General features: G+C 39.0%; 2 protein-coding genes across 2 annotated transcripts in view; one reads left to right on the top strand and one right to left on the bottom strand.

The window, feature by feature from the left end:
* Positions 1–271: 271 nt before the first annotated feature.
* Positions 272–13,498, bottom strand: pcsk1 (proprotein convertase subtilisin/kexin type 1). The gene is made up of 14 exons (XM_079340694.1): positions 13,099–13,498; positions 12,035–12,139; positions 11,815–11,937; positions 8,812–8,958; positions 7,760–7,836; positions 7,066–7,154; positions 6,044–6,216; positions 5,538–5,750; positions 5,335–5,435; positions 4,950–5,183; positions 3,931–4,088; positions 3,704–3,837; positions 3,367–3,528; positions 272–2,491 (listed from the first exon to the last, which is right to left on the bottom strand). The coding sequence occupies exons 1-14, from the start codon at positions 13,285–13,287 to the stop codon at positions 2,069–2,071; spliced, it is 2,328 nt and encodes a 775-aa protein (XP_079196820.1). The 5' UTR covers positions 13,288–13,498; the 3' UTR covers positions 272–2,068.
* Positions 13,499–27,042: 13,544 nt separating this feature from the next.
* cast (calpastatin) overlaps positions 27,043–27,335 on the top strand; it is a 33,940-nt gene continuing 33,647 nt past the window's right edge. Inside the window, 1 exon segment of the mRNA XM_079341734.1 lies at positions 27,043–27,217. Within this exon segment, the coding sequence (XP_079197860.1) occupies positions 27,143–27,217 (75 nt within the window). The 5' untranslated portion in view covers positions 27,043–27,142.

Below are 27,335 nucleotides of genomic sequence, written 5' to 3'. Positions count from 1 at the left end.
ATGTGGTGTCTATGGGAGAAAGGTTAAGTTAGTTTAATAAAATAGTTCTAATGATGAAGTCTATATTTCAAAGAATCATCTCAACACAATATTTTCTAAAAAAAACGAAATGGCTATTGTCATTGCTGACATTCTTTGCTAAACACATGGGGTGCAATATAAATTGCTATTTATTTATTTTGCCCATTTATCAGCCTTTATCAGACTGTTTGTCATTCTTGTGTTTTAGATTCACTCATTGCTGAAAGGACTCAAAATGACTCAAGAGGTGAGTTTGCAGTTTATTACGATAAATCTTAATTAGTATTATTTTTACATCCATACAGATTTTGCAACATAATATTGGTTTGTGTAAACAACTTTGTGACTGAAGCATCAGTCAAAAACATGAAGAGAACAGCACAAGCTACAATAAAGAGTGGATAAATTACACAGTGCAAGTAAAGCGTTGTCCAAACTTATTCTTTCTCCTGTCACCTTGTCGGCAGAGAAGCAGGGCAGGCAGCTAAAAACTGGAGGGTAGAGACTCTGCATATAGGATATTTATATCATACTTAACACTTAATTAAGAATTATTAAATGATCTACACCATGTAAAGAGATGAGTAGGCACATGAATAATATAATTTATTAAGCCGTCAAAGATGAATGCAGAGTCTCTAATCTGCAGTTCTTCTTGTCAGTTTATTACCCATGAAAGTCCAATGAAATTAAAATGAAAAAAACAAAAACCAGACAAGAAACAGTTAATGTGATAATCTGTCCAGGATTAAAAGAACTGTTGGTCAGCGGAATATCGCAGAAGATGAACAAACAACATGCCCGCTATTTGAACATTCACTGAAATACACAGAAGCTTTCGAACAGCAGAGATTCTGGCAGTGTTCATTTCTAGTTTGTTATGTTTACTGCATTGACTTTGCAGGTACTGAGTGAACCACGGCACAAGAAAATAAACCTTCTCCAGGGTTTGATACTGTAAATATATTATTTCCATAAACTACGAGGATCCTTAGAAAAATATTTCATTTAATGCAGCATTGTACAAAATTAAATTAATTGCACATAAAGATTAGATTTGTCACTTTAAATGTCTCACTACACCAACTAGATGACTGCTCCATCTTTTATTCAATATGACCAAGTAAAGGCTTATCTTTCTTTAAATCCTACAACTGTTGTATCTCCATAGCATACATTATAGCATATGATCTGTCACAACTTTAGATATTTCTATGAATACTTTGAAAAGTCCAAAATATGTTTCTGAAACGTTCTTGAGTTTGTTGACACCCTGAGAATAAATCTTTTGTCAACACAGTTTCAAACATGTCAAATTAGTCATTAAAAAAAAAGCTTCGCTTTATTTTAAATGTGTGTCTACTCACACTCAATGACTTTACGAAATTTTTTTGGGATAAAGTGAATAAAGTGAGACGTACTATAACAGTTGACCATATTATACAACGAAATGACTGAAATATGGCAAAACAAACAGGAACAGGATTATTTAAAGTAAAGCTTTTGGATTTTGGATATCATTGTGTGTGTGTGTGTGTGTATGTGTGTATGTGTGTGTGTGTGTGTGTGTGTGTGTGTTTTAAACCTTTACAATCATTGTCTTTGAATAATAAATAGATATTATAGATACTATAACAAAACATATACTCTAAAGGTGTCATGCTTGAACAGGCGATGAAGAGAAGAGAGACAAGGCCTTTCTCTTCTTTCTCATCATGTAAATGCTTCAATTTTCACAACATGGGAAGTGTGGCTTGTATCATAAGAAGTCCATGTTTTGATGTATGTGTGCTGCAAATATTGCTAACTGAATAAATAACTCATTAATGGAGGGTAAACAAAGGTCAATAACTCAGATTTGCAGCATTTTCGGGGAAAAACAACATTTTTTTTTCTCAGCTTTCTTCCTTTGCTACTTCTAAAAATTCCTGATCACACCACTTTGCTTTTTTCTCCTCCTTTGCCTTGTTCCTCTGCTGCCCAAACCTACACATAGACATGCCTCTTATATCTCTCCTCTCCTCTCCTCTACCCTTCCTTTTTGTCTTCACTTGCTGCTATCATCGATCATGTCAAACAGGGCCTGCAGCAGTCGGTCGTCTCTGTGCCTGTACGGCTTGGAGCTGTAGAATCCGTCAGTGTAGTCGCTGTAGACACTGTCCTCTGGGCCCGGGTACTTGTTGATCATGTCCAAAGCCTGATACAATGCCTTAGTGGGGAGTCTTGTTGCGACGGGAGAGAGGCTCCGGCTCGGCTGCTGTTTTCTCCAGCTGGAGGAGGTTCTAGCTACAGACTGCTGTTGCTTCAGGGCGGGAGTTTGCCTGTTGAAGGCCGTCTGAAGGAGACGCAGCAGGGCCAGGGAGGGGGAGTACTGTGGATTTAAGGGAGTTTTGGGGTCCTTCTCTGGGTTTGAAGGTAGGGAGGCCTGCACAGACTCAGTCTTTTGTTGTGGATTGGTCCGTGTGATCTCCTGGGACATAGACAAACAGAGAGGAAGAACATTATATGTTTGTGAGCATAATTTAATTAATAACAAGAGCATTAACATTAAAACAATATCAAGTAATATTGAAATGGTTGTAGCACCAATTAGTATTATCACTGATTGCTGACTACTGTAAAATAACTGTTACGTCACTCAGTAAGGTGAGAAGTAAAACATCTAATGGTTGGGCCACATCAAGTTCTCAGTAGGCATAGTGGGCTCTATAATGACTCTGTTTACTTACATTTTTTAATGCTCGACGGACTGAGATATCTTACCAATAACATCTTTTAAAGACATCAATGTCTCTCTCCAGGAAAATCACACTTTGTCAATCCAAAGTGTAGCCCCACATCAAGAAGTCAAAATGTTTACTTTAAATATTTTAGTTTAAATAGAAATAGCTGCAAAACTACTGAGAGCTCCATCGATGTCTGACAGTTGAGCAAATAGTATCAGCCAAATAAGTATTTATTTAGATTGCGTGTTTTGCCTCTTTATTGGATAGGCAATGGCTAGAGTTTAAAACCAGCGAGACAGAGAGGTGAATAGGTTTAAAACCCAAGCCGCTCACTTGGAAGACTACTGCCTCCTTACTTGGGGCATGACCTGAACCTTAGGCCATCCGTGCTCCAATATAATATTGAAGTATTTAAATAATACTAGTATTTGAACCTTGTATTACCATAAATACAAAGTTAAGTCACTGCTATTGCAAATAGGCTAATTAGTTAACTGTTAAAAAAAGGAAAAAAAGATGTAGCTCATATTTTGCACACCACAACCTTCAAACTCACTGCTATTTATGTCATCTACAGTTGAACCTGTTTTTGTATGTAATGCATATTTTTGCATCTCACCTCCACCATGTCATCCATATGCTCCACCCCTCTGCGATCATTCTGCACAGCGTTGTAGGGAATGTACACCCTGGGTTTCTTCATGTGCTCTGGCTTTTCTGACATCCCGTGAAGAATCAACTTCCAGTTCAAAATCCGACCTTCATTCTCCATTCGGCCCGACTGTGTGAGAAAACGATAAAGGTACATGTGAGGAGGAACGGGCAACAGCTTAGCCAACACAGTGGCTCCACTGGATCTCTGCTTTGGGTTTAGCTGTAGAATTTTACCTTAGGCCTACTGCAAGTACACATGTGCAAACCAAAAAAACATAAATTGATAAAAGTGTGTAACTTACAGTATCGGTAATTTTTAAAGTCCATGTTCCAGCAGGATCTTCTCCCCATGTATGTACAGACATAAAGTCCCAGTTTCTGAAGCCGTTAGCTGATGTGTCTCTCTCTCGCTCGGCCAGCAGCACTGTACTGGTGCCTGATGGGCAATCAAAAATAGTACATCAGTTTAGCACTTTTTGCTTTCACCACATATATGTTTTTTTTTTATGTATATGTGCACTCTTTTAACCTGATGGGGAGGTGAGTGTGATGTGCAGGTCCCCTCTTCTGGTATATTCAATGCTGGCCTCAACCTGAACATGCTCTAATGATATGACTGCGTTCTCCTGGCCGGCGCAGGCTTTGGTTGGAATCTCTATAGTGATCTCCCCTGCTGCTTTCAGCTCTCTGTGGGGTGAAGTAAAAATAGCAGGAATAAGACACACAAACAGATCTCCCTGTAGCTCCCTGTCACCTTCTCATTACTGTACATCTCTCATCAGGGAGGAAAAACACATTACTATGACCTCTGCTGTGCAAACTATATTTGATTGTGTGGTGGTTCAAAAAAAAAAAAAAAAAGAATTTTATGAGATATTGAGCACGTCACAATCATGCGTAAGATGCATTGACAGATTTGGATCCCACTGGTCATTCATTTGCAAACAGTTAATCCTCATCTCTCCCAGGAATGAATGAAAGGATTTCTGTGTTCAAGCTGGCATAAAGCTAGAGGAAGGGTTTTAGACCACTAAGCATTGACGGAAACCAAAAGCCAAATCCTTTGGATTAGACAGGGATGTAGCAAGGTAATGGTGAAACTGAGTCTTATAATCCAAAGCAAGTTGTAAAATGGAGTCTTGAAAGAGATAGAACTGTTGTCTTTAGTTGCTGTCTACAGGTGAATGATGGGAAGTTAAAGGTTGTTTCGAAGATACATTTTCGGTTTCAGTTAAGATTTGTAAATACATACATGATAACAAAACATGAGGTGAAACACCAGCAGAAGAGGACATTTAGCTTATAATTAGAGTCCATTATAGAAGGATTTAGATTTTTTTTAACTGCTTAGAAAAGCCTTTTAGATTTGAAAATGAACAATGATATACATAACCCTAATGTCTAAGATACCAAATTTCAAACACTGTACATTGAATGTAACTTTATTATCTAAATTACAGTTTCCAAAAACCCTAGGCCAAAAACAAATTCAAGCTAAAAATATAATCTTCAAGTTAAGGCAAATTAAGTTGCAAGCAATTCACTTACCTGGGCTGGAAAGAATCATCCCTGACGATACACTGCTTCTTTTCAGGCACATGCTTCCAGGTGGCCGGGTCAGCGAGGTCTACCAGTGCTTTTGCGTTGAGAAGGCCAAAGCCAAAACGGCTGTTGACCATCAGCCCTGCTCCGTTCCTCTTCCAGCCTGGATTATTGGCCAGGGGATCAAACTCTGAGGTCCAAACCACGATGTGCTGCAGGTCTCGCCAGGTAAGATCTGGACTGAGGGAGGGGAGACACAGGGAGGCACACACATGAGTATCTAATAATTGATAGGAAAGTGTCAAATGCCATTAAATGCATATAATGCATTAAAAACATCTTGTGCAGATATGGAACACAAGAAGTTTTTATTTATTTATTTGTTTTTTACTTTTGTTCCAGTGCCAGGGCAAATATTCCAGCAGCAAGGGGAGCAGAGGCTGATGTTCCAGTGTGAGTCTGAGTGCACTCATTGTGCAAATCTGCACTTGTCTGAAAGCAAACAGGAAAAGAGCGACATGAAATCAAATTCATGCAACAAGTTAATCTTCAATTATATAATGACATGATGTAACCTAACAGGTGTTTGCTTACGATTCTCTGGTCGGTGTAGTCTCCACTGCTGTATGCTGTAGCCAGAGTCGAGGAGCACTTCTCAGCGTACCAGGGGGAAAGACCCTGCTGGGACGCGCTGCTGATGGAGATGGTGTAGATGCTGTCTGTGTAACCATCACAGTCACAGTTATCACCCTGTCGGCCACCGTTACCTGATGCCCAAACAAAGATAGAGCCTTTCCCGCCGCGACCCTGCAGAGGACATGAAGGACAGAGAATGTGATGCTTTCGCTGTACTTTTCCCCTCAAAATGAATGTGTGGTATTTGATGAAATAGATAAATAAAATAATGAACTCTAAGCTAAAAGTGACTAATGGCACTTTGTCATTAGAAGCTTTATTCCCAGCAGCTCAACACATCACCTTTATTGATTCTGTTTTATCTGATTGCCATTACTGCTGTAGATAATAACCCCCATTAGGAACGGCAGACTGAGACAACACCAGCTGAATGTGAGTAAGAACTGCGTTATCTAATGCCCTACCTTTTGAATACCGTACTCAAAGGCTTTCTGAGCCAGACGGCCTGGCCCCTCCACAGTCTTGCCATCATCGTTTGGTCCCCAGCTGGCACTATAAATGTCCACATGGTCTGGATTATAGCCAATAGAGCTGGCTTCAATGGCATCCGTCACAATCCCATCAAGCATACGAATTCCTAAACAGGGTGGAATAAGAATATCATATATTCATGTTGGTTATTTGTCATATAGTGGCAATAAACGCTGTTGATGGTGACTCATGAGAGAGAAAAGTCTGGATCAAAGTAGTGCACTGTAATAGAGCAACGTTTACTCATGATGATGAATAGAAAAGCACAAACCATAACTTATTTCACCCCTAAATAAATACACAGATTTAAACAGATAACCCTAACCCTAAATTAATACACAGATTTAGTTAAAGGGAGGCCAAGAATACAGGTGTAGGGGCCAGTTTATAACCCTGCTCTTAAGGTAGGGCAGCATTATTTTTTAAGCCATTTTTTCGGTGGATCAGAGCTCAGTTATTTTGGAGAGTGACGTTATGTAACCATCTGTTGGAAAAATCCGGCTCTTTCCTCCTGGCTATAAAATATAAAATGAAACCCCCATGATGTGCATCTTTGCATCACATTTACATTTTGCATTAATCCTACTGTGTTCCATGGATTATGTTTTAAAAGTAAAGCTGTATTTATATTTTTCTGTGCTTTAACTCAATTTTTAAAAAGAAATGAGTAAAACCAGCGCATTTTCTAGGTATGCATAGAGACCTGCGTGTAGTCACTAAATAGACCCAGAAGTGCTTCAACTGCTGTCTTCACTTTATTACTGCCCTTTGGATCAGTTAAATCAATCAATCAACCAATCCGTCAACCATTGTGTCAATTAACTCAGTAAATCAATTTACAACAACCAAGATTACTGCTATTTCTTCAATCACAAGTGTCTATTTAACACCACACAACGTGCAAACAGACACGCACATGTATAGAAGTACCATGTTGTAAACGTTAACATCTTACCTCCAACCTTGGAGTTGTATGCCACTCCAACACCACATTTGTTGTTATCTGCCTGCATCGCGATTTCCCCAGCACACCTGGTGCCATGTCTAGGACGTAAACAAACATCATGATATGTTTAATTGCATCAAATGTATCACAGATTCTGCAAAGTGTCCATAAATCCAAAAGTAAAAAAGCAAAAAGGAACAAAAAATAAATCCCTAATGACTAATTTGAACTGTGTTACACGCCTTCCGTACTTCATAGAATGTATGACTAAATCCAAGAGACCATTATATTGTTTCATTACTCAACTTATACAACAAACTATTCTAACTGTAGAAATTATTTGGCTGTGTGAATCTCCTTATGAAGGAGGCATTAAATGCTTGATTATCCAGATGACATAAAAGCATGGGGCAGGAGAAAGGAGAGCATGTTTTTATGTATGACAGCCAACAAAGGGTTAAGCCATTTGCATCAGGTATGGTCTGAGAAAAAAACAGGAGATACTGGAAACTAAAACCACTGAAAAGATCTGCTTTGGTTATTTGGCAAAATCAGCTTTCATCATGTTCAGCCAATTTGTGCCTACCTCTTCCTCATTTAAGATAACATAGAGATGAGTGCTGCGATAATCAAGCAACAGAATGATTTGATCAAAGAGGAGAGGCCAGGTTATGTCTGAATGTCATCTCAGCAGTTTACTCACTTGTTCTCATTAGTGGAGTCATATCTAGGGAAAGGGTCAGGGTCGTTGTCGTTGAAATCGTAGCTGGCTGCTGCATCCTTTGAAAATACAGACAGAAAACTATCAGATGTTTGTAAGATGTCAGAGTGCACATAGTCATTGAGAACGGATCTGCTGTGGTAAATACACATTGAATCACTTTCAACAGCTGTATGAAAACATTAACATTGTTTATAAATGTATGCAAATAAAGGTTATTCCAAAATTTGAAGATTTTTTTTTTTTTCAAATGCTATATAATAGTAATTTCTGGTTTCTGCTTTTGTCTCTCCCATTGTTCCCTGCACTAGAAAACTTGATACAATATTACAATGATGCGATCAATAAATAACACATAAGCTTTAGTTATTACAAAGCGGCCCTTTAGTTTTTGTTGACAGTATTTGCGATTGAAATAACAATATAATAATAATAGAATAACTGCTGTTAAGATATGCAAATGCACCCTGATCATACGCCTCAAATGTTAAGGATGAATGGCTCGGTTGATTGAGCCTCTTTGATTAATCCGAGTTAACTTAATTACAGTAGGAGTTGTTTCCATCAACACTGTTGTCATACATTATTTCCTTCTCGCCCTCATCCAGCCTATTCATATCTCTTTCTTTCTTTTGCTCTGGCAAAGATCTGGCAGCTTGATTCAGAGAGCAACATTTCTGTTTGAAACCAAACCACAGATGTGGCTTTTTAAAGACCTTTAGAGTTCCTTTCAGAAGGCAAAGGAAGCACATTAAGCTTCCAGTCAATTATACTGCCTTCCAAAGGCTTGTAATTATCTGCATCCTCCTTTATTCTGTCAAAAACATTCTTGAATTTGGAATTCCTTTCCAAATTCTGCTGCTGAAAAATGTCACTATAGACGCCACGTTTGTACTGAGACAGAGAGCATCATAAGGAGGATTAATCATCGCCTTCATAAATTGTCTTAAGGCCTTAAGGTGTCACCAGAAGCATTACTATAGCAACGGCAGGCACAGATGATGGAGACTGTCTCCATGGAAACTGTGTCTTACGTAGTTGGAGTAGATGTCTGTGTGGTTCCACTCCAGTCCGTCATCCAGCACGGTGATGACCACTCCTTTGCCTGTGATGCCTTTCTGCCACACAGGGATCACGTGCAGGTCCAGCTTCGGCAGCGAAGAGGACGTTCGAGTGTCTTGCTGAAAGAAAGGGACAATATTTTATGAATGATAATTCAATGGTTCATTATGTCCTGAGCTCTTCTAAACAGGCTCTTGAAGCATCATTATATATTTTAAAAAGGTCAACCACAGAAACCACATCTCGCTACAATGACCTTTACAGATAAGTATGACTCGATTGTTTGCTTCTCTTTTGTCTGGCTAAGGTCTACTTCTATGACCACTAGGCAGATTGGTGTCAGAATTTCCCACACTGTAATTTTACTGCCAAATTGATCCCACAAGATGCCTTAGTATTGCGCTGCATTTCAGTTGATGTTTCCAAAGCTAAAATCACATCCAATCCCTCTGCTGGATTATTTAGAAACCTATCTTTAAAGCCAAAGAAAATTGGACTTGGGGAATGCAGATGACAATCAGAGAAGAAAATGATTGTGAGCTGGAGTCAGCTAAAACTAAAAAAAATACCTCACTTTGCTCTTTGCGCATTATGCACAGACACTGCAGAACGCCACCCCAAGATGTGACTCATCCCTGTGATGTATTGCCTTTTCTCTCTCTCCTAAACTCCCACTTTGATCCCCAGTTTAAATCCCTAACATGTCCCCAGCATCTTGTCTTTATTTCTGTTGCTTTTTGGACAGTGTGAACACAACACTAATCTCAATGCAAATGCAGAGCGGATAGATTTGTTTACACACAATGTGCTTTAATAGCAATTCGCAAGAAAGTGTTTTTACTCCGGGCTCACCATTATCTACAGATGGCTTGTTTTGGTGTAAAACCAAATGACTCACATGTTGATGTTGTGCATAGATTCTAATAGTACACAGCAAACACACAAAAATGCACACAAGGTTCTCGGCAAGTGTTTGTTCTTTCTGTTTCATCACATTCAAAACAATAAGTGGTCATATAACAAATAGACCCCAATGCACATAAACAGGGACTGACTCCTTAAAAGCCATGGATACACACACTGTCCCTCTTCCACACAAACACATGCAGGCATGAGGAATTTAAATGCTACAAGTATGAGTCACTCCATGATTGAATTATCAGGCAGTCACCCACTCGTGAGAGATAAAGAGTCTCATCCTGTTCTCTGGATCAGCTCTCCCTATGAGCTGCCGTCCTGTAGCCCCGTCACACAGCTCCACCCACCCCCACTCTGATGCATGTGTTTATTGGGGCTGTCGACGTCACTCTATCTTCTCAGTTCTGCCCGAGCTTAGGTTTTTTTTATTCGTAAATCTGGGAAGTAACAAAAATAATATCATCACCATAGGGGTTAATGAAAAATGCAACGCTTGAAACCTTTTTCCTTCCTTTTTCATCCCAGAACAGATAATGATTCTCACTGCTCTAGATGAACTCTAACGTTGCCTGCAGCATGACACAGACCCCGGTCTGATGTGAAAATACATAAATGGACACTTTAAAGCCGATTCCATTAGTGTCATCATCCCTCATCGGCAAAAATGATTCATCTCAATTTGTTTTCTTATTCCCCACAAGCATGTGACTCATGCTGGGTGAGTGCAGGTGTGGAGAAGCTGAGAGAGCATAACATGACTCGTCCTCTCTTTCCGTTCTTTGAGCACACACACACACACACACACACAGAGACTGACACATCACATGTTTACAGAGAGAAAGGCATATCTACAACCTAGCTCCATAGGTTGAATCTTTACTTTTCTATGTGATTTTTAGTAAGCTAGTAATACTTAATAAATTAGCAAAATGGCACTTAATGTTCAATTGATAGACATTGTTTTTGCAGCTAATTTAGATTATTAGCTCTAAAACTATAATTAGATGAATCAGGGGGTCTATTAACAGTCAGTTTCCTACCATGTTGTCAAACAAAATGAGAAAAAAAGGACTATCACTTATTATGACTTGTTTTCCACTATATGATAGACCAAATGATTCATCAGTTTATCAGAACACAATAAGTAGAATATTGGATAAAGGGTATAATTGATAGCTGCGGCCCTGAGTTTCTTGTAGTTTAATTTACCATGTGGCTAGATCTAATATGATATACTAAATCCATGATCCAAAATAGTCACTGCCTGCCCCAAACGTGTTGCATGAATTGTAGGAAGTCTGCCTGTGCTCTGTTCAACGGGAGACTCTCACAGTTTATTCAAAGGTAAATGAGGTAAACAAACTCAGTACAGATGTGTTGCCATCAGGGTCGGCCTCCGGTCACAAAGACAAAGTGAAAGTGATGGTAATGGTTGTGGACCGGGATGCAAAGCCGTGACAGTCTACAATTCTCTGCTACCACACGGTAGCCACCCATTCAGGGTAAATTAGGACTGAATGTGTGATGCTCTACTCTACTCCATCTTGCTGGATTATCATCCACCCTCATCCACACACTCACTGTGTTACCAATTAAGCAAATGGCTCTCTTGGCTCTAGAACTGCTCTATTGTTTTTATTTTCCCCCTGGTGTTTAGAATGATGGTTATGGCAGAGGAATTAGCTATTTCCTCCTCTTGCTTTAGTGACAGCTACATTTTTCTTCACACATAACAACACACATATTCTGAACACACACCCAATGAACTCATGTTGGAAGCAAAAGATAGTAGACTGTAGCAGTGAACAGTGTGAAGCTGTCCAGCAGTCACAGGGTTTCAGACAGTCTCAGGGGAAGAACAGATCAGCTGCATGCAAACAGATCAGCTCAGCCGAAACATACAACAAATAAACCAGATATTCCCTAAAAACTGTGGTTTAAGGAGTTTAAACTACAATTAGTTTTCATTGTGGGCCTCTTATTAAATGACTGTTGCAGACCTTTTTTTGCTCTGTTGTGGTGTTTTGTTTGATTGTTAAGTCTTCTTGAGGACTCACCAGGTACCACTGCTGGTTCCACATGGGATCATCAAACAGCTTATCAACTGGACAGTCCCTGCACTCCCGAATGGAGGCTCGCTTGTTGCGACGTTTCTCATACTGCTGCTCTGCCCAAAGCACCTGCGCACATACCAGCGGAAACACTTGGTTACATTAAACATTTAAAATTCTGACCAAAAAAACAACAAAATGTGCAGACAGTAAGCTGAAATCTCACCCGATCATCCTCGGACAGACGCTTGGTGATGTGATCGGCGCTCCGTTTCATTCTGCTAGGATGATTGCGGTGTTTGAACAAGAAATGGTCTTGCAGGGCCCCAATCTGCACAGAGGAAGACATGAGACAGGAAATGAAATAATACTGTGTGGTATTGGTGTGGGATCCTGGTGTGCAGGTTGCAGAAACAGTACTATCCTTTAAAAAGCTATTGACATTTTATTTCAGGGGCACAAACGTATTTGTCAATTATTTAAAGCATCACTAATGTAACATCTCAAGTTCTCCACATTACTTAATCTTGTCAATCCAGAGGGCCGACAGGTGTCAATGCTTTCCTTTGGCAGCATCACAGGCACCTTCAGGGATGAGCGCATTTAATGTAAACTAGAAAGCTGATAAGTGACGCTCTATTGAATTTATATAGAGGAGAGCGTACAGTGAGTCATAGTGGTCATGAAACCAGAATTCCCAGATAATCATGTTTGCTGCTCAGAGCTTCAGCTTTCATACAAATTGATGAACAGTTCTTTAAATAAATCAGTGTGTACTCTATTGTGTTTGTACAGGAGGAGGCATGAGGGGTAGACATCAATGCTCAGAACAGGGAAATTAAACCCCAAGTCTTGAACTCAGTTATCAATGTTGTGTAAACAGTGAGTCATACATTGATTAAAGCCAACTCCTTAAATGTGCAGTGTGCTAAAGACACAGCGTGTGCCTTCTGAGGCTATCATAAGACTTTTCACTTGTCTAATGGCTTTTCCAAGCAGAATAACTGATACAGCTATTATCCAAGCTCTGTTACAGTACAGTCCACTATTGACATGATGGCTTTATAAGCATTTCATAAATAATTTAGCTTCAATGTTTTTTTTTGTGTTTGCTGTAAACTGAGATGTTGGACTACAGAAAAAAATAGGCCTTGCTTTTTTAAATAACACGCCAAATTAGTAAGAGAAATTGGATCTGAGATCACACCTACATTTTGGATCATTTCAAGATTTTGTTATATTTTCATTTTACTCTCATTTAAAACCTCTCTTCTTTTTTTTTTTGCCTACCTGTCGGACCAGCTGGTAGTCCAGCTCTTTGGCGATCGCCTCTGCAGCAGCCAACCCATCCGGGATCTCCACCGCCCACTCGTTCAGGTACTGTCTGTCCCTGTAAGAGGACTCCAAAGACCCGGGAACCATGGAGGAGAGGACGGCAAGAACACAACACATCACCACTGGACGACATCTCACTTCCATCTCAGAGGGAAATCAATCTGATGAAAAATAAATACAGCTTAGAAGCTCCCACGAACGCTTGTTAAAATGTTTGTTTTTTTAGGGATGATGAATAACGCTCCCCGTTTATTCTGTCTGACTCCTTGAGAACAGCTGGATGAGATGGAGGGAACGAAAATTTGAGCGTAATTGCTTCGCCAAGGAGAGAGAAAATAGTGCTGATGGGGAGGGCTGATTTGATCGGGGGGTGGAGGATGTACCTACGTCAGATGACGGGTCCACTGACGTCAATTTCGCGTCTACCTTAGCTAAGATGATAGTTCGGGTCCCTGAGGAAGAAAGTCTGAAGGGGAGGTGGGGGATCTATCTGACTAAAAATATCTCAATGTTCGAGAAGAGGAGCAGCTAATAACACATCTAATTATACCTTTCTGATATACGTCGCTTTGGACAAATGCGTGAAATAAATAGAACATCCTTTAACAGTAATTAATCATGAGGCAATGATGTAGACATAACTCATTCAATCAATCTTTATTTGTATAGCTCCAATTCATAACAAGTGTTATTTCGAGACACGTTGTGCAGCATGTTTTTGCTGTAGCGTCCAATAACTGTACGTCTGCGCGAGAGGATTTTGCTGTTTTGAGCTATAGGCGTAAAAACGTCCTCAACACCTTTGTGTGTCCTATGGCTGTGTTGTTAATGACTCAAAGGGAAAGAGAGAGACAGAGAGAGAGAGAAAGAGAGAGTGGGGGGGGGGGGGGGTTCAGCACCGTGGACAGCTCATCCTCATCTTCAACACCCCATCACGAGATCAGACATCGGGAAGAGAAGCTTACAAATTTTAAAGATTATAAAGGTGAATTCTTAATTAATGGAGTATAGGCTAATCAAACACTATAGCTAACAGAGAAATGCAGCAAAGTAAAAAGTTAAACATCAACAGAGGTCTGTAGTAAACTACCATAAAGTAGTCGAAGAAAATGTTAATCATTGAATATTATATATATATATGAATAGGTCAGGTCAATTCAAGAGAAAAATAGAAGCCAAACATCCCTGGTGGCTCCCTCACCCTGGCATATTATACTAAATATTTAAAAGTGATCCTAACGTTAATGTACTGTCTAAAGACATTTTAATAGTATACATGCTCACCACTGCACTATTTCTTATTTAGTCTTGTACATATTACTCTTTAATTACCTGTTTGTATTAATGTATACATTTCCACAAAGAGAGAACACTCTACCGAAGTTAAATTACTTGTGTGTTAAACATACCTGGCCAATAAAACTGATTCTGATGCACTAAAACACAAAAAGAAAGACAACACACAATCAAATAAACTGCATGCATTATAAGTTTGCTAACAAGATACATTTAAATTGGAGGGATATATACACGTTTGCAATTCGTATTTGTAAAATATTTAACAAGACAAAATATAATTTAGTATAGATGGGAACAAATGCATGCAACTTTTTGACAATAATGTATGAAATAACATTTGAGAAAAATGACACTTAGATTAGGGTTCTAGAAAGATCTTTGTACTGTAAAGTCAGTGACTAATAATTGTAGTTCAAGGACATTGTAATCAAAAGAAAGTAATACAGCAATGGTTAAGCTCACCTTTTAAAAAGTCTTCTTACAGACAGTTGTATCTATTTGTTCTTAAAACTGAAATTAAACTCAGCAATGACTGATTACAAACTAAAATCTTAGAAGTTATAAACAATCAATATTTGATAAAATAGTGCCAGGATTTGTGGTTTTATAAAAAAAATAATATCAACAATTGTATTTATCCCTACAATTGCCCACATGAGTGGAAATTAATTTTAAGCAGTCAAAATTGAAATTTAACCTTGTATTTTAAGTTTACAATGTAAACATGTAATTCTAAGTCTTAATGGTTGCAGGCAATTTTCAAAGCATTATATGACAAACAGTCTTCCAGCCTCACCAATGACTGCTTTGTTTACTGATGGAGACTGGTGTGCTGCCTGTTGAGAGCATGTCTTTCTTTCCCATCAAACACAATGGAGGGACATTTATGCAGTCCATGTCAGGCCGAAAGCACAAACAGAAGACATAAAAAACACAACAGAACAAAGGAGTCTCTTGGTTTATAAATGTGTTTGAAATAAGAGGCAGCTTGTTAGTCAATGTGAGATAAACTTCACTGAGTTCATCAAGTCCGATAGCTTAGGTCGCCTGGCGGTGAGTAAACAGACCCGTAGTATAATCCACATTTACCTAGCAACAAGTGTTTGCTTTGACCAAAGTACGCACTTACAGAGACACACTGCCTGGAAATATTAGCAAGGGGGACAATCTATAGATCCAATTCATTACAGAAGAGTGAATCTTTAACTTTCAGTTTATTGATTCTCAGTTTTCAGCGTCCTTTTTCCTCGTTTCTGAACTGTGTGGCACACACACACACACACACACACCACACCCACAGAAAGACAGACAGAAAAACACACACACATACACACACACCACACCCACAGAAAGACAGACAGAAAAACACACGCACATACACACACACACACACACCACACCCACAGAAAGACAGACAAACACACACACACACACACACACACACACACACACACACACACACACACACTGCATTTGTTAAGTAAGGTCAGAGGTCTTAGCAAGATAGGCCAGCTAATTATTTTTCCAGCTCCACGGGCAGACAGTGAAGGGAAACTTAACTTCTAACAGGAAGGATGACGCAGATGAAGCCACAGCCATCTTAGCAAACATGAAATGAACCAGCATTCAATGAGGCAGGGACAAAACATGTGACGACTTCATCTGCACTTCCACTCATGTCACTTTACTCTAACGGTTCAATGATAATCAGAGGATTTTTCTCTGTAGGTCCTTGCCCTTTTTATAGAAATTCATGTTATTTTATTTCCTTTTTTTGTATTTACTGTTCATGCAAAATGCAGTCTAAAATGACAAAGAATCACAAGTAAAGAACATAACATATAAACAGTTATATTTAAAGTTCATTTAAAAAGTTTAAATAACACCAACACATGATATCATTCAACATGAGAGTTCAGATACATATAATAGTGGATGAGATCTAGACAGTACAGTCATGTCACCAACAGACTCTGCAACTGTGAGGACTCAATGTTGCCATGCCAACCACGTACTTTTGTCATCTTTAGTGTCACTGTGGCTAACACCTATTGTGTTCAAACCTTCAACCAGAAAACAGAAAACACAGCACAAATCAAGAAAAAACAACAGCATTACAATGCTTTTTTATTTATTTATTGAATTTGTTGAATTAGGACAGTGCATGTGAAAGAACCTAAAAACAATACATTGCATTTCATTTGTCATCTTAAGACCAGTAGGCCTACAAACAATATTGGAAATTTCTGAGTGGAGCCACATGTGATGCATTTCAGGTTCTCCAGCTTGAGATGAGACATTACTGCTCTAATTCATTGTGTGTAGGATGGAGGTGGTGTTGATTTCCATTAAGCATGATGAGGCAATGGGCCGGAAGAGATGAAAAGACCATTGCCTCTGATTGGGAGCTAGAGAGAAATGACCTTTCTGTGGTAATACCAAAAATACCAGTTAGAGAGTCTGAAGAGATATCGGTTCCACACGTGAGAAAATTTCCTGAAAGACCAAAATGGTCTCGGTGTGAATTTGGAGAAACTAAAGAAATGTGACCGAGGTAGGTTGTATGCTCTCACCAATTGCTCAAAGGGAGCAAACACATATTTGTGAGACAGATCTCCCTCACACTTAATACCCACAAGAGACCATGCCTGGAATTCTGTGTCCATTAACAAAGGAGGAAGAAGTAGGTTTGAGGTGACTGGCATGTATGCAATAGACTCTTTGAATTAAAAGTGGAATATAAACTGTGACCACATCCTCAACAAGTCTCTCACAGCCTTTTCTAATGCCATGTCTTTAGATTGCATTTAAATAGTACCTTGTATTCCTAAGTCACACAAACACCTAGATATGTAAAAGAGTTTCAGAAAAGAGTTTTCAGAAGCTTGAAGGGGTATAAATCATATTTTAAATTGAGAGCTGCCTGACTGACCGAAAATAGAAGATTTTTTGTCAAGTTGATTTTATGTCCTGACACCTCACCAAAATTTGATATCACATCCAAAGCAATAGTAATGGATGTGTGGGGTTCTGAAATAAAAAACAGTAGGTCGTCTGCATACAAAGATAGTTTGTGCATTTTCCCTACCCTAAGTATAGGTGGTTTCAACTCTCAGAGATATAGCCATAGACTCTATAGCAATATCAGAAAGGAGGGGGCTCAGAGGACAGCTCTACCAGGTTCCCATGAATAGACAAACATACTTTAAAAGGATCCTGTTTATAAGACTGATGCCAATGGGGCAGAGTATCACGCTTCAATCCAAGAGATAAATGATTAGACAAATCCAGATTCCTCCAACTCTGACAGTAAATATTGATATTTGATACAAGCAAAGGCTTTGTGGTTATCTAAATAAATAACGGCCTCAGAGACCTTGGTATTTTTGTATAAAGAATGTCAAATAGCCGGTGCAGGTTACCAAATGATATCCTACCTGTAATAAAGCCAGATGGTCTTCATGGATTATTGTTGGTAGAACAGATTCCAACCGAATAGCCAGGGCTTTGGTGAGTATTTTATTGTCACATCCTAGGAGACTCACTGGACGATATGACTTACATTTATGTGGGTCTTTATCCTTCTCCAAGATAACAGCTATCGTAGCCTGATGCATAGTATGAGGGAGGGACCCCTGCTGGAGTGCCTCAGTGTAGATGCAACAAAGCAAAGTGGAAAATGTATCCAATTTATCCAATGTTTTAATTCACCGGGGAAGATACAAGGGCTGGGACCCTTACCAGTTTTCATAGATTTTATTACCGGTGTAACCTCTGGGAGTTTGTCAAGTTCTGCTCACTTGCTCCGCATACCTCTTTATTGTCTTATAGCCAGCCAAAAACTGAGAAGTTAAAGACCGATCATTAGCCTCTGAAGAGTACAGTTCTTCATAAAACGTCTGAAGAGGTCATTAATAACTAAGTGATCAGGAGTGATTTTTAACAGCCACTATCAGGCTGGAGGCGGCTGATTGTCTCAGTTGGTGGCAAAGAAGTCTATTCACTTGTTCCCCATATTCATAATATTTCTGCCTGAATTTTAAACGGATGTCCACTGCATTGTCTGCATTAATACTTTCCTTAAAGAGATCCTCTGTGGGTGAGCGTGCATGTCTTCAATCAATATCAGTTAAGAGGCTGATAGCTGCGTGCAGCTCTTTTCTTATTTACCCCAGCAGTGTATAATATTATTTTGCCCCATAAGTATGCCTGTAACACTTTCCACAGTGAACCTAATTTTATCTCAGGCCCCTGATTGGTTTCAGTAAAAAAAGTGTACCTGTGTAAAACCTTCCCTTTTCAGCCTACAAAGATCTTTGTCACGCAAATGTGTTTCTTGAAGATAAACTATAACTGCATAAAACTTTAGGTGAGAGGCGATCTTATTGCAATTATCTGGGATTGTTAAGGCTTTTTGTATTGAGGCTGATAAATTTACAACAGACTCACATTTAATGCATGAGTCAGAAGGCATCAGAGGAAGAACAGATATTATGCATGAGCACACTACTGATTTGATTTCAGACAAAGAGTTCTGTTTTAGGTTGATTAGGTGTCATAGTCCCTGATAAGCGCAAGTAATTGACCTATAAGCACATAGAGATCTATAAATAAATATGTTGCTGATGTTGAAATGTCTCCGAGAATTATTTCTTACTGGTGAATTGCTCGTGTAAACATTTTATCAGGGAGGGAAGATTTTGCAATATAATTGTATGCAAACAAGCACTGATCAAACTCAATAAAAAGGGCTTTATATTATTGCCATCAATGTTAATAAAATGCTTCGTCATCATCGTACAGGATTTATTTAGCTGAGATTTAATTATCTATTACAACTTGTGATTCTGTATGCTCTCACAGGAAACAAGGATTTTTGCTAAATTGAAAATAATTTATTTTGTAGTAGACAGACAAAGCACAGAAACTGATAGAACATGTTACACAAGCCAGTAAAAGTAAGAAATAAAAGGGAAAATAGAAATTTATATAACCACAAATATTGATGTATGTTATATAAATACATGTACAATATTCCGTTAAAGATTGTTATCAAACTTTCAAACATCTGTTGGTTATAAAGTTGTACAGGTTCTGATCCTGTCATAGGAGGGTTTTAGTGCAAAACACATAATACTATAATACTGGCAGAAACAAGAAGATCATAGGTTTAGGATGGGTCTCTGTCATCCATGTCTTCAAAGTTCATCATTTGTTGAATAAATGTCATCTGTTATCAGACGTTTTCTGTAAGAAATGTCGCTGGGATATGACCGAGAATGTAATGTTATCAGTGTGTGTGTGACGTTCACATGGACAGAAGGTCATCAGACGGATGGACACGGCTCAGACATGGAGTCAACACTTAATCCACCCTGTATCACTAATATCACAGCTGTCTCGGCTGAAAGCACTTTGATAAAAGATGAACAATAGAGTGACTGCTCTGAGTAAACACAGCAGACAGGAAGTGAGCAAATCAGTCTTTTTGTTCCACATGGTTTGTGTCTAATATCCTATATTCTTTCAATGTACAGTAATTTAAATCTCAAACATACAGTATTAGTATGTTTTTTTCCCCCTGACAGCTGTTTTTAATAATCCACATAATTCATTTGTTATTCCCCTTTACTGATTTTGTTTATTAGAGACACAGTTCATTCAAATCAATAATTAAAGGGGCCAGGACTAACCCTGATTTGTTATTTAAAAGAAAACTGTTGGAATAACACATTAAACTTAGACTTAGAATTCCTTTATTGTCATTAAAATTTGAACTTTGCAGTAAAGATAAAAACACAATTTCGTTGCATTAGCTCGTTGTATTGCATGATAAAAGAGTATAAATAAATATATTTAGAAATGTTATAGCTGCAATTATTTTAAGAACCACAGACAAAAACACAACCATGTGTTAAAAGTGGAGGTACATGTGAAAGAAAGAATAGTCTATGAGTTTTTTTGTAGGATAAAAAAAATCCTCGAAATCAAATGACAACTTTTTCAGGTTTTTTCAACTTTCAAATTTAGATTAAAAACCACAAAGACAGCAGTGTATGAAAGCGATTATATTTGTGATGGTCTCACTATATAGTAAACAAGTCTATTCACACTGCCATCAGCGTGTGGAATAGGTGTGAATGTGTAAGTGTAAAATGTGGTGTAAAAGTGCTTTGGGACTATTGTAAAAATTTGATTAAAAGTCAGTGTTTTTGATATAAACATAGACATTTATTCATTTATTTTATTTTATTTTACAGGGACAATACATATGTAAAAAACATTTCTTTAAATATACAGTACTAGAGTTAGCCAAAAAGCTAATTTTCATCAACTGTCCCTGGTCAGATTTTATAAAAGGCTCCCTGGGAAATCAAAACAAGGGCGGCAAATAAGCAGAAGTGAAAATGCATAAGCCATGCAGGCCAAACAATAAGCAGCAATTGCTAAGATTTGAAGAGAAGGATGAAAAACCGCGTTGTGAAAAGTGTTAAAATAACTACAAAATATTTTCATAATTAATTTGTGTTTGGTTTATTTGCAATACCTCTCCTAAATTAAACCCGTAATATTAGTGACACATTCCTTCATAAAATACATTTAAAAGAGATCAGCAGCAATGCTTCATGTTTAATGTTCATTTAGGGGGATTAAACTAAATGTATTAAATATTATGATTTTTACATTAAAATCTTAAGCATGAGATCATATTTGTCATATGCTCCTGCTTATTATTTTTCGGTTGAGGTTATTTGTTCATTATGCGTTTGTGGTTAAGGTAAAGATGAAACCTGTTTAGTCCAAAACATAAAATGATTTGCTTCACTGAAGATTTGGAAAACACACAAATAGTCACAGAAGCTTAAGACTTAAAATTATCACTTCACTGATTTTAACATGGACCAGAGAGAGTAAAAGTCTGCACTAGTTGTTTTGTCTTTGCAGTTCCTCTTTCAGCCACCAGAGGGAAGCATTGTGGCGCATTCACACCATGGATATATTAGCGCAGCCTTCGCATCAGCTCTGTGACAGGAAAAGCATCAACGGTGAGTCAACGTTTCCTTGAGCTCTTGGGCGTGTCCCGTCATGCGTGCGCCCAAAAACACTATCTGAGCTCTTCCTTTGTGGCATGATGATTTTAAGCTCATAATCAGACAGATTAAGAGCCCTACATATGCTCCGATTCAGACACCTCAATGAGTTAGCATGGGCCACGATGCTCATTTATAACATTTTTTCCTCTTGTGCATCTGTTTTTAAGTTGGCCTATGTGACAGTAACCTATGTGAACCTGTCTGTACGTGAGCATAATATTGAAAGCGTCTGATTAAGGACAAGATCTTACTTGCTGCAGCTCCATCTTAAACACACACGTAATCAACTTATTGCTGCAGAAAGAATGTGGTTGCATGCCAGCACCTTAGATCAATCACAGCCCAAAACTTTTCACAGCGGGAGGGGCAACTTTCTTTTGCTACGAAGGGCAGACCAGGCTGTAGACTTCTTCTGATTACTAGCACAGGACTGAGGGCGCAGGAGTAATCTTACAGTTTATCCATCCCATCCGTGTTTTAAAAAAATGCCCCATAAGAAGAGAGGCCATGGGCACCACAAACATACAAAGGAGGAGAAGCAAGAAGTAAGTTTTTCTCTCTCTTTAAGTGCACGACATATGTGGCGAAGGAGAACAACGACTTTAGGCCAGGGTGTGTTCATGGGTATTTCAAGGCGGTAGCCTACATCAGAAAAGCAAAATAGTATGTTAAACTTATTTCCTTATGATCCCAGTAGAAAAAAAAAGTCACAATCACTGTCACCTATATCCACGCAGCGGGGGATTTCTGTAACCTACATGTTTAGGTGTTGATGTGACGTGCATGTTTTCAGGATTGCTTTCGATGCTTGATCAATCCTACTGCATCTTTAGGCAATCGATTTGTGCTCGATGAGCTGTTGTCCAAAGAAGCAGAACTGTTGATTGACAGGTCTTGTTTCCATAATGTTTCATGCCTGTGTCTGCAACACAAGCTGTGTCATAATATGCAATTTTTAAGGCAACCCCCTCCTGCAGAGAAGTAGAGTCCTGTGGTTTATCTTGGAACAATCAACTTCCTTCTGAGGAAATGTGTGTGTGTAACAGTATGATGACGGGAATGTGTGTGTGTGTGTGTGTGTGTGTGTGTTGGTGGGTGGTACTTTAAGTATGGGTGCAGATTGGATCTTGATCTCTCTTTTTGTTAAGCGGTAGAAGCAGAGACCAGCAGGACAACAATGGTTTTATAGTAATCTCTGTGAGTCAGATGAAGTCTCGGGTACAGACATCTACTGTGTTTGATAATTATTGAGTTGTGTGTGTGGGGTGTGGCACAGTTAAGAGAGGCATGAGAGCACAGATCCTGCTGTGAGGACAGGAGAGAGTGGCAGTGAAGTGTTGAACCAGTGTTTCGCTTCCTGATCCCTCATGGCGTATGCAGCATGGTGGAATAGTGTCGTGAGTACATCTGCTTTCTTTAAACATCTGTCTTTCCCTTTTCTCCCTCTGGCAGTGCACTTTAATAACGCTTCGGTAAAACTTGGCACATGCAGGGAAGCTGCTTGTGTTTTTCTTTTTTTTTCGAGGGACAGAAAAGCAGCACACCTTCCAGAACTGTTAAAGCTCTGCTGAGTGAATGATGTCTAAAAGTTGGCATAGACTGAAAGAGATATAGCTTTGAATTCAAGTAAATAACTATAAGGGCTTTGCCCACATTCTGTCACACACTTAGTTTGTAAATGTGGGCGTGTGACTGTTTAATCTGAGAGGCTTTCTTAAGCCGTGTTTAGGACTACAATGTTATGTTAAAATACACTTCAGAGTCGTATCAATATTTTTTTTTGTAATTTGAATCACATTCAGTCCTTATTGCTTGCACTGCTACCCTCATTTATCAATGTGCTTGTTGACTTGAAATGAAATAATCTCAAAAGGCAAGAATAGCAACAAGTTGAAAGACTTGCATATGAAAGATTTTTCATCACAGTTAATAAATAAACTGCCAACACAATAGGCCATAGAAGTCACTGCATCCTGTCTAGACGTTATTTTGAAATGATTGTTAAAAACTCATTCAAGCCTCAAAGCCTTTGCATTAAAATAACAACTGGTTTGTTTGTGTGTGTGTGTATGTGTGTGTGTGTGTGTGTGTTTGTATCTGTCGTGTGTGTGTAGAAAGGAGGAGCAGCTCCTTCCAAACCCGATGCCCAACATTGTACAGTCTCTTCTTACACCAAAAGGTTCGACTATGGCAAGGTATGGAGTTCGCCTGCTGTCTTACAGATGTACAGAGGTGCAACAAAAACGTATCTGATTGCTTGGGTTTAATTAAAAAAGAGAATTCTGCATAACTATTAGACTTATTCTGGTTTTACATTCAAAGTATCTGTCTTTGTTGTTTTGTCTTTTTCTTGTTTAATTATACTCTCGACATCTTGGTAAATGAGGGCTTGCCGTCGATGATTTCTCGAGAATCAATAAAGGTAAAATGAAATGACTGTACCTTTAAGAATCAGAGAATGAAGGATGTGAAAATGTGGGCTTGGTGCATGCAGACATGCATAGCTGCAGATGAGTCCACATTGTTCTTGTGTAAAGGACAGGACATTTAATTATGTGAAAGAAACTTAGTGTGTTTGTCTCCCTCTGCTGAGTGCAGTGATGCTTGAGAAGCTGTGAGCTCATAAACGCTGATACATCAGATAAGATCTGCCTGACTGTGAACCTGCTGTCTGGGAAAAGTGTCTGTGTTTTCACCCTGAAGTAGTTGACCTTTGATACACTACAATCCTGTAGTGTATCTATCGACCCATAGTTTCTTTTAGTATTTGTCTGAGTTACTTTTAGCATTTTACCTGTTTTGGCATTGAGGATGTTTCTTCTTTTTGACTGTTAGACTTACGGTTATCTAATCTAATGAAGAAATGATTTCCATGCAATGAGACTCAATACTTTAATTAGTCAACATCACAGGAAGGGTTTAATTTTCCCGTCTACAATGGATGTGAATTCAGTTAAATATATTCAATATGATGTAAAATATGGCAAAACGTTTTTTTTTTAAACATGATTGTTTCCTTGTCTTTTTGGCGTAGAAGTCAAAAGTAGTTGACGCAGAGGGAGAAGTGATGGCAGAGTACACATAGCAGTGACTTTATTACGACATGGGGCTATATATAAAGGAGGGTGCCAGTTTAGTGACGGAGTCCTGTTACATCTGTACACTTGTGGTGGTACTGGCAAACATGATTGTGATAACATCTGACGTCTCCTTATTTATTCTTACTGCTGTTTTTCTTTTCTTTTTTACAGTATGTGTAATGATTTTTCCCTTAGATAATCTTAAGCCTAAGGTGGAAACAAATAAAATAATTAGCAGCATATCCACATACCAAACAAGTGGAGCAACATAAAACTTGTATTTGGAGGTTACAGAACAACACTTTTGTTTCCCATGGTGCACCAGCTAGTTTCACAGGCTAGGTCGTTTGGCCCTTCACATAGGCAAAGGTGTGTCTGTCTGACATGCAGGGAGTGTGCCACTGTGGTTATATGTGCCTGTTTGAGCATGTGCACAGACTTGTGCATGCTGGAGCTTTTTCATACGTGTGTGTACAATAATCTAGGGCCATGCACTATGTTTACCTCACTGTAAATATCATAGGAAAAAAAAAAGGTGAAAATCTAAACCTGTAAGCGTTTGGGAGCTTTTGAATGCAGTTATTTGTTTTGATTGATATTGTCAGTGTAAGAAATCACAGTGTGTGTTTTAATACTGTTAAGTCGCCCATGTTGAAAAAGGAAATGCATCCCAATGCTTTCTCACTCAATGTGTGTTCAGTTTACCTGTTGGGCTGAGGTCTGAGTCGAATGGCCGTACTTTCAAACCCTTTTGATGCATTCATATGAGCTCAGGCTTTCTATCAGCTAAAGTCATACAGTAAGGTTTGGTGCCAAGTGAGTGGAAAAGAAACCCCAGTCATTGCTCATATACCCTCTTTATGTGTGTTTATTTATTGCACTGTATAGTGTTGTCAGACTATTGGACATTGCACATATATCTCATATCATGCAGTAATAGTGTTTTTTTTTCAGAATTCCCATGAGGAGTTGTTTTCTTGTTACTCAGTTTCATTGTCATTTTGAAGCCAAGTCAAGGCTACAAGGTGCAGTAGCAGTTAACTTTAGTTTCCTGCTTTTATCCCGTCTATGTTGCATTCTGAAAGCTCCACCTGAACATTTATTTTTAACGATCATTAACACAATGGGCTGCAGGAACAGGAGGTTCACGTCTCGCTGGTCAATAAAAGTAAACTACATCATTTCCATCTCCTGCTGAGGTGTGCTGCACAGGAGTAAGGCTCGGCCATCAGAGCACAAACTGATTTATATCACTGCGACTCTCTGAAAGGCTGCATTGTCTGCATGCCCCACCCAAGAAACTCCTAAAGGGATGCATCATCTGAACAATCGTATCTTAAGTACAGCCTTCAAGCTATGACAAGAATTCACCTTAGCCCTTTTTTTTTTTAACTGGCATGCACACCGAAGGCAACGAGGTCGGCTTCAGATACACCAGAGTGTACTTCCACATAGTTCTGTTTGTGTGTCCATGATAGGAGGTAGAATGTAATGCTGTCCGTCCACTTTTGTAGTTTGCTGAATATTGTGTTTAAATGAAGCTCAAAGTAAAAGCTTGTCTGTTCACTGAACAGAACTGCAGGTGAATGTTCAGAAAGACAACACCCATGCCTTGAGTCTTAAGAGCCATTAGTCACGAGCTCTGCAGAAACACTCCCTACATTTATTTCTCATAATTAAACTGTTTGCTACCGCAGAGATGTTTTGATGCACGTTTTTGGGGAAAAAAAAAATCTCCTGCACTTGGTAAAGATAACTGTCCATCATTGGGTCAACCAGTTAATAGATGTTATCATTCCGACTTAATGAACAGGCGTTGAAAGAAGCAGAGACGACTCAATGTCCTCATTGCGATTTCTCCACAGAGATGATGTCATTGTGAATTAAGATAAGACTCACTCGTGTTTCTTTTGGCAAAAAGTTGGTGCCTCCCTTTATTCTCACAGGCAGTTAGACAGCTGCACTAGTTTCACAAGCTTTTCTTTTATTGCTGCGTGTGCATAAGTACGTGTGCATCTCTGGAGATCTCTGTGTGTGTTGATAAGCAGATGGAATATGGACTAAGGAGGTATCAGTCAAAGAAATGCTGCAAAAAAGTTTTAATGATCAACCAATGCTTGTGTCTTTAATACACATTTGCCCTTGTGTGTGTCTGTTTGTATGATTGTCTGTTTGTATGTGTGTCTGTGCGTGTCTGTGTGTGTGTGTGTGTGTATGTTAGTATCTGTTACCTCTGAGAAGCAGCTCACATGTGGCCCCTCATAAGGTGGGTGTCATTCCTCGGTCAAGCTCACTTCCCTTTATAGCCCAGAGAATTACGGTCTGGCCTCTTGTGACTTCCACATCTCAGCCCCCTCTGCTCCCTGACCACGCCCCCTTTGCTCCCTCCCTCCCTCCCTCCCTCGCTCCCTCCCATTTTCTCTCTCCTGCTCCCTTACCCCGTGTGTTGGAAACATGCTGCAAGCCTACAGAGCAGGCAGAGGCTTACAGACATACACACACTTTAAGAGGCACTTTTAAGCCAACATGGGCCAGATACTCACTTGGATCCGAGGCCCACGGGATGGCCCGGCCCTGCAGGATGTGGCCGTGGAGGAGCAGGTGTGTGCAAACGTGTGTCTCTGTGTGTTTATTTTTTGTGCCAGAGTTTGTGCTGAGCAACAAATCTGAAAGTGTCCATGTGTGTCATGTTTTGTTAAAGTAAGTCAGCTTGTGAGAT

Source organism: Symphodus melops (assembly GCF_947650265.1).
Source record: "Symphodus melops genome assembly, chromosome: 4".
Taxonomy (NCBI): domain Eukaryota; kingdom Metazoa; phylum Chordata; class Actinopteri; order Labriformes; family Labridae; genus Symphodus; species Symphodus melops.
This window is presented reverse-complemented; position numbering and strand designations above follow the sequence as displayed.

What these genes read in the sequence shown, in the direction of transcription:
- pcsk1 (XM_079340694.1), bottom strand. Translation starts at nt 13,287, where the DNA reads ATGGAAGTGAGATGTCGTCCAGTGGTGATGTGTTGTGTTCTTGCCGTC. An exon ending in GGAACCAGCAGTGGTACCTG is followed by an intron (nt 8,959 to 11,814) that starts GTGAGTCCTCAA and finishes CCTTTCTTTCAG; the next exon opens with CAAGACACTCGAACGTCCTC. An exon ending in GACTCCACTAATGAGAACAA is followed by an intron (nt 7,155 to 7,759) that starts GTGAGTAAACTG and finishes TTTACGTCCTAG; the next exon opens with ACATGGCACCAGGTGTGCTG.